At 56.7% G+C, this 8,172-nt stretch overlaps 1 protein-coding gene across 1 annotated transcript; it reads left to right on the top strand.

Annotated features, from left to right (window-relative positions):
* Positions 1 to 5,195: 5,195 nt before the first annotated feature.
* On the top strand, positions 5,196 to 7,551 carry FZD9 (frizzled class receptor 9). The gene has a single exon (XM_081054019.1). The coding sequence runs from the start codon at positions 5,429 to 5,431 to the stop codon at positions 7,202 to 7,204; it is 1,776 nt and encodes a 591-aa protein (XP_080910145.1). The 5' UTR covers positions 5,196 to 5,428; the 3' UTR covers positions 7,205 to 7,551.
* The last annotated feature ends 621 nt before the right edge of the window (positions 7,552 to 8,172 follow it).

The following is an 8,172-nucleotide window of genomic DNA, read 5'->3' as shown; positions in this document are numbered from 1 at the left end:
ATATATCCCAGTTATATATGTACCAGTTATTAACAATTAATGTGCTACTTCCTAGTAAGATATTTGCATTTTAACTGGCAAATATTCATTATCTGGATTGATTGTGGTGATAATTTCACAAGTATATCCATGTGTCAAAACTCATGAAATTGTATACTTTAAATATGTGCATTTATTGTACATCAATAATGTACTACAATAATGCTGGGGGGGGAAATTCACATACCCAATGACCCAGCAAGTTCTCAGACTGTTATAAAAATAAAAACACAAGTACCTTCAGGGAAGGGCAGACGTTTTCTGTAAAGGGCCAAATAGTAAATATATTCGACTTTGTAGACCATATTGTCTCTGTCATTATTATTCAATTCTGCCATTGTAGCTCAAAAGCAACCAGAGATTCTACGTAAACCAATGAGTATGGCTGTGCTCCAATAAAACTTTATTTACAAAAATAGTCAATGGGCCAGGTTTGGCCTGTGGACCACAGTTTGCAGAACTGATAAAGACACATATACCCATGTATCTGCAAAGCTAGTCCAGATCACAACTGAAACCACCTAAATGTCTATCCAAAGGGGATTAGCTGAATAATTTATAATCAGCTCACACTGTGGAAATCAGAGTGACTATTAAAAAGAATGGGTTGGATCCTGTGCATTGACATGGAAAGACTTTCATGATCGATTTATAAAAAATATTTTATTATGAAAATTTTTTACTTTACAGAAAAGGTGCACAAAATTTATAGTGAGTACCTGAATGCTTACCATCTAGATTCTACCACTAACATTTTACTACACTTACTTTAATCTTATATCCATCCATTTATTCATAATAGATTATGAGGTATGGAAAATGAGGTGTGAAATGTACTGTATTAATTCAATTTTAATAAAAGAAAGAAAAAAACTGCACTACAAGTGTTTGTAACATCTAGAAAAAAGTATCAATAGAGATGTCCGAACTCAATACTGATTACCTGAGGGCTAGGATTGTAAAGGGAGGAAGAAACAATTATTTTATTTCTCTGCTCATCTCTAATGTTGAATTAGTTGTGCAAATTTAAAAGAAATTGTAAATTCCTATGAAGGAACTTTTTAAATGTTTCTTTAGAAAGCATGGAACAGTCTAGTCCAGCCCTTTACATCCCCATGAAGGGAAACTGAGTCAGAACCAGGGCTCAAGCTTCAGGGAGGTGGGCCCATTTTCTGAGGCTCACCCAAGCATCTTACCCAGCCCTGCCCAGTGCAGGGGCACATGTGTGCACACACATGAATAACCAGGCCCCTGCCTGTCCTTGGGTGTGCACTGACCCCCCTTAACTGACCCCTGAACCCTCCACACATAGTGCACACATGTGCCGGCACCCCCCTCCATCAGCCTAGGCTACAGTGACATTCCACATCCCACCCCTGCCCAGGAGCAGGTGTGCCAGTGTACCTGCTGGGTCCTGCATCACCACCGATGCCCCTCCTGAGGGATGTCCTGGGGACCCGGAAGAGGGGCAGGATGGCCTTCCTTTTAGTTCCTGTTTACTCACAGACACCTCTGTCCCCCAGAGTCCAATCAACACCCTTTCCCCAACCGCAGGGTCCATTTGCATTCACCCTCCTCATCACAACATTCTTTTCATTCAGCAGAGATTTCTGGAACCCTCTTCCAGGCCAGGCACTCCCAGGAGCTCCCAGATTTGTGCGGAGACAGGCACAGTTGTGGTGGATACAAGGCACAGAGCTGGGCACCTGGGCCATCAGGTGAGGGATCGCCCTAGAGGAGGCAATATCAGAGTCGAGTGCGGAAGAGAGGGTGGCTTGTGTCTGGATGGGGTGAGTGGTAGTTACAGTCAGGAAGGGCCTCCGGATGTGGTAGGAAGGGCCGCGGGAGTGCAGTATGGGGAGACCCAAGTGGTGGGACGGTGTTCCTTCCCACATATGCGGGGCTATGCTGCCCACAGCCAAAGGACCCCAGGAAGGGAGGCATCTCCCCCAGAAGGAGGCATTGAGAGGGGCTTCGTTCCCACCTCACCCCCATCTCTGGCCCTCTCTACCCAGTGGAGCAGAATTGGGGGTGGGCATTGATAGTGATCTCCCCCCTCCATTCCCTCCGATGCTCCTCCCACTCCCCTCTGTCCTCATCTTCTCCCTTTCAGTGAGGGCCTGGGGTATTGTTCCGCCTTTGTAAAGAGGGGGATCAAGTGACATAGCTGGGTGGGTGGGCAGGCGGCCCAAGAGGCCTCTTCTCTCCCAGGCCCCATCTGCATGGGGGAGGGGCTGTTCCACACCCCCCTCTGGCTTCTCAGGAGCAGCTGTTGCCATGGTGATAGGCCTGGCATCCCATGGCTCCTGGGGCACCCTCCCCATTACAGCTGCCAGAGGAAGGCCCCGGACTCCTCTCCATCCTGTGGGGGAAGTGGAGGTGGGGGACAGGCCCACAAAAAACCTGGCTCCCAGGCCAGCCCTAGCAAAAGGAAGCCTTCACCAGTCTGAGCCTCCCAATCTAGCTGCCAGCAGAGGGGGCAGCTCTAGAGTTCCCACGTCCTACCAACATCATGATGTAAGGGCTCCAGAGGAAGGGCCATGCTCCAGCAAGATATGGAGAAAAATAAAATGTCCCCATGTTCCTCGAACAGCTGCTGATGTTGGGGCAGTGGGGGAGGAGGTGCGAATGGATGGAGGGCTAACAGTACATGAGTGCACAAGTGGGTGGACAGAGGGTGGGCAAGGACTCTAGGCCCACAGAGCAGAGCCTCCACTTCCATCCAGGAGAGCTGGGGGCTGCTCCTAGGAGATGTGCCTGCCAAAACAGCAGAGAAGGGTCTTCTGGGCTGGAGGGATAGGAGGCACAATTGAGGTGGCATGGTATTTCCCATGAGAAGTTCTGGGGGGTGGGGGGGAGCATGGCAGGTAAATGAAGAGGCAGGTGGGGGTTATGCCTGGAAGGAAATATGCCTGCTCTCCCCAGGAGTACAAGCTTCACCCTGTGCAATGGGAAGCTGCCGCTGGCATTTTGGAAACCTCTGCTGTCCTTTACCAGGTGGTCAAAGCCAGGTCCCTTTTCCAGAGGTGCTCCACGCCTATACCTTGGGCAGTTCAGTATCTTGCAGCAGCACCTCTCCTGGCTCAGGTGAGCTGAGTGTGTACTCTGCACTGGACACAGTACTGGCTGCATCTCCATGGACGCCCAATCGCTCATGTCCCCAAGGAGAGCAAGAGGCTGCATGCGCACCCGCAACAGAGCATCTTTCTTTTCTCCCTTCCTTGCTCCCACACAGGTCTAAGGCAGGGTGAGCCCTAATTACAGCCTCTGATCCAACTCCTTCCTGAGCCCCCACCACATGCCAGGCTTTACAACAGGGCAGTGTTGGCTGAACTGGGCCAGCTAAGCAGGCGCCCTTTCTCTGGTGGACAGGAAAGCTCATTCACTGGAAGAACCTGACCCTTGTGAGCTCTGTAATCCATAGCAAATATCTTGAGTTTTCTGAGCCTCAATTTCTCATCTGTAAAATGGGTACAGAATTCCTTGCAGGACTATTATGAGAGTTTAAAAGGTCATTGTAAAATGCCTGGCCTGGGCCCACTTTGCCCACTGTATGTCCTTGGTCAGTTTCCTAGCCCCACTGCAGTGTGGGTCATTCATCTCTCATTCCCCTTCTAAGCGTCCTGGGCAGCTGCTAGGGTGCCCGGGCATGTGCTGAGAACACATGTCAAATCTGAATCTGAGTCTTCCAGGTATTCCTACGCCAAGAGGGTGAGAGCACATGGGGTGGGTGAGGGAGGGGAGATGGCAGTCTCAAAATGAGTCCCAGACCAGAGCAGGGCCTGTTGGTTAGCCAGCTGGGTGGCACTGGGTTTCACCCACAGAGCTATCCAGGAACCATGAGGGGAACCTGGCTGGGCAGAGGCCGAGCAGACCCTAAGGAGTCCCCACAACCCCAGCTTCTCAGAAGCACCTTCCCAACCTGGGGGTGTACTGGTGGGGTGGAGTGGGTAGTCAAGGGTCTCAGTCTCAGACCACATTCACTTATTGTCAGCTGTCACCGGCAGACTAAGCCATATCCATAGGGGGTCATAGTTATTGCCTTGTGCCCTGCCTTGGTGGTTCCATCTGTCAGGGGAAAGGACAGTCGTCCCCCACAAGTCGAGATGCCCCCATGGAAGCGGGGGTAGTAATCCAGTATTATTCTGATATCGTGGTGATATCGTGTGTCTATGGGAGGTCACTACACATCGCCCATGACTCTGCAGGCTCCGGAAGGAGAAGGAGGCTTTCTGAGGGCCTGAAGGGTGGAGGTGCAGGCAGCACTAGAGCCGGCTGGGTGAGACTGAGAGGGAGTCCCAGGGAAAGCCCAAGGGAGCTCAGAGTGCAGGATGGGAGCAGGGAAACGGAAACCGGAGGTGTTAAACCGAGTCCTCCAGCTCTGTGGAAAGCAGTTTCTAAGTGGATCCCAGAGGTGTGGAGGGGGTACCCTAGACAGCAGGGACTCCCGGCCGGCCCATAAAGGTAACAACACCTCTTGGAGGGGAGCACAGCCGTATTGTGAAATGTACCTGGGTCGGAATTAGACGATCACAAATGGAACACTTAATATCCGAGGGTCTTGGATATGTCACTCCTCTCTGAGCCTCAGTTTCCTCACCTGGCAAAAGGAGAGCCGAGAAGAGACAACGAGGTCGTGTGCAGTGTGACAGATCAGCAGCATGCGCGCAACAAATGGTGTTAATTTTTACCGGATTATCTACCTGCTTCACAGAAAAGGAAACTGAGGCTTAGAGAGAAGAGCCCAAAGTCACATACAACTATGAAGAGGCAGAGGCAGCACTTGAACTGTCACTGAGTCCAACGCCAAGGCTTCCCTACGCGTGGAAGCCTTAGAAACGGTCTCCAGCCTGGGTGGGGTAAGAGGAGGCGACCCAGGATGGGGTGGGAGGGGGAATCTCCCGGCTGACTGTCCAGTCTCGGAGAAAGACTGGGCAGCAAGGGAAGGGGAATAACCGAGTGTAAGCGGGCACGACGTCATACTTACACCCCGCCCCTCGGGACCGCAGCGGGGTGGGTGCCAGGGGGCGGCTGCGAGACGCGGCTCCTTTAAAGCCCAGCCGGGGGCGTGGCCGATGCGCGGAGCACCCGCCCCTGGGCGTGTCCGCCTGGCGCCACGCCCCGAGGCTTGGAGCGGCGGCCTCCCCGGGCGGCGCCAGCTCTGGCTTTGCTGCCGCAGGAGTGGCTGTGGCGGTAGCGGCTCGGCGCCTCCTCTCCTTCGGGCGGCTTTCCTGCGCGCTGCCCGGAGCGCCCTGCCGTGCCCGGACCCACGCGGGCGGCTCGGCGATGGCCCGCGCCTCGCGACGTGGCGGGCGGACACGGGGGCGCAGGACGGCGCGGCCCGAGTGAGCCGGGGCCGACCTCCCGCCCTCGGCCGGGGCCGCCCGGGATGGCCGTGCCGCCGCTCCGCCGGGCGCTGCTGCTGTGGCAGCTGCTGGCGGCGGGCGGCGCCGCGCTGGAGATCGGCCGCTTCGACCCGGAGCGCGGGCGCGGGCCGGCGCCGTGCCAGGCTGTGGACATCCCCATGTGTCGCGGCATCGGCTACAACCTGACCCGCATGCCCAACCTGCTGGGCCACACGTCGCAGGGCGAGGCGGCCGCCGAGCTGGCCGAGTTTGCGCCCCTCGTGCAGTACGGCTGCCACAGCCACCTGCGCTTCTTCCTGTGCTCGCTCTACGCGCCCATGTGCACTGACCAGGTCTCGACGCCCATCCCCGCCTGCCGGCCCATGTGCGAGCAGGCGCGCCTGCGCTGCGCGCCCATCATGGAGCAGTTCAACTTCGGCTGGCCGGACTCGCTCGATTGCGCCAGGCTGCCCACGCGCAACGACCCGCACGCGCTCTGCATGGAGGCGCCGGAGAACGCCACGGCCGGCCCGGCGGAGCCCCACAAGGGCCTGGGCATGCTGCCCGTGGCGCCGCGGCCCGCACGGCCCCCCGGGGACGCAGCCCCGGACCCAGGCGGCGGGGGCACCTGCGACAACCCCGAGAAGTTCCAGTACGTGGAGAAGAGCCGCTCGTGCGCGCCGCGCTGCGGGCCGGGTGTCGAAGTGTTCTGGTCGCGCCGTGACAAGGACTTCGCCCTCGTCTGGATGGCCGTGTGGTCAGCTCTGTGCTTCTTCTCCACGGCCTTCACCGTACTCACCTTCCTGCTGGAGCCTCACCGCTTCCAGTACCCCGAGCGCCCCATCATCTTCCTCTCCATGTGCTACAACGTCTACTCGCTGGCCTTTCTCATCCGCGCGGTGGCCGGGGCCCAGAGCGTGGCCTGCGACCAGGAGGCGGGCGCGCTCTACGTGATCCAGGAGGGCCTGGAGAACACTGGCTGCACGCTGGTCTTCCTGCTGCTCTACTACTTCGGCATGGCCAGTTCGCTGTGGTGGGTGGTGTTAACACTCACCTGGTTCCTGGCGGCCGGCAAGAAATGGGGCCACGAAGCCATTGAGGCCCACGGCAGCTACTTCCACATGGCGGCCTGGGGCCTCCCGGCCCTCAAGACTATTGTTATCCTGACGCTGCGCAAGGTGGCCGGGGACGAGCTGACTGGGCTGTGCTACGTGGCCAGCATGGACGCAGCTGCACTCACCGGCTTCGTGCTGGTGCCCCTCTCCTGCTACTTGGTGCTGGGCACCAGCTTCCTCCTGACCGGCTTCGTGGCCCTCTTCCACATCCGCAAGATCATGAAGACAGGTGGCACCAACACGGAGAAGCTGGAGAAGCTTATGGTCAAAATTGGGGTCTTCTCCATCCTCTACACCGTGCCTGCCACCTGCGTCATTGTGTGCTACGTGTATGAACGCCTCAACATGGACTTCTGGCGCCTTCGGGCCACGGAGCAGCCATGCTCCCCGGCCAGCATGCCCGGTGGCCGAAGGGACTGCTCGCTGAAAGGGGGCTCCGTGCCCACCGTGGCTGTATTTATGCTGAAAATCTTCATGTCACTGGTAGTGGGCATCACCAGCGGTGTCTGGGTATGGAGCTCCAAGACTTTCCAGACCTGGCAGAGCCTCTGCCATCGCAAGATGGCAGCAGGCCGGGCCCGGGCAAAAGCCTGCCGGGCCCCTGGGGGCTATGGTCGTGGCACCCACTGCCACTATAAGGCCCCCACTGTGGTCTTGCACATGACTAAGACGGACCCCTCTCTGGAGAACCCCACACACCTCTAGGAACACAGGCCTGCACAGGGCGGCTGCTGTCCCCTCCTAGCACACCCCCCCCTCAGGAGGAGACAGCTGACTAGCAGCTGCCCAGCTGTCAAGGTCAGGCAAGTGAGTGCGAGGGGGCCAAGGACCGGGGTGGGGAGACTCATTCAACTCTCACTGTGAGGACCCTGTGAGGCTCACTCCCCTATGGCCTAGTGCAGGGGGTTGCCTGGCTGAGTCCCCACAGGGTCCTGGGGGAGCATGTGGAGAGGAGGAGGGGCCAGAAGGGCGCGTGGTCCTGCAGGGAGTTTATTTAATGATGTAATTTATTGTTGAGTTTCTCTGGAAGCTGTGACTGGAATAAACCCCCGTGTGGCACTCCTGAGTCCTCTCTGGGCTGGGAAAGGGGAAGATTAGAGGGTGGGGCTCTGTAGGCATCTCCCTTGTGAGCAGAGCTGAGGTGGGTGCTGGGCTCATCCCCTTGCCCCCGTTTTCTGGCTCCCCACCAATCAGGACGTCCCCATGGAACAGCTGTGTTTTGCAGGAGTTCCAGATTCTCTGTGTGTGTGTGTGTGTGTGTGTGTGTGTGTCCCTTTTTGCCTGCCTTTGCTCCTTTTGGCAACCGGCTTGCCTGTCTCTGAGGCCTGGGTTCCTGCTTCCCAGTGAAACTGGGAAGTATTCCAGCTGAGATACTCAGGGAATCTCCTGGGATGACACCCCCACGTCCGGCCCTGGGGAGTCTAGCCTATTTGGGGCCTGTGGGTAAGTCTTCACTTTCTCAGACTCTGCTTTCCTCATTTGTGTAGAAAATGAGGGCATCAGCTTGTCTCAAAGGTTCCCTCAGAGGTTCAGGACCTGCTCCCACTGCCTCCTGTAGCCCAGCCTGCTGTCCCTCTCTGGGACCTGGGGCTGCAGTCTGACCATCCTCATTGCCTTTGAAGATTGCTGGTGCGCCCAGCTCACTCCTTGGGGCCCTAGTCAGGGCACCCCAC

Source organism: Rhinolophus hipposideros (genome assembly GCF_964194185.1).
Source record: "Rhinolophus hipposideros genome assembly, chromosome: 7".
NCBI classification, from domain to species: domain Eukaryota; kingdom Metazoa; phylum Chordata; class Mammalia; order Chiroptera; family Rhinolophidae; genus Rhinolophus; species Rhinolophus hipposideros.
The sequence above is the reverse complement of the archived record's forward strand: the minus strand, read 5'-3'. Positions and strand labels throughout refer to the sequence as shown.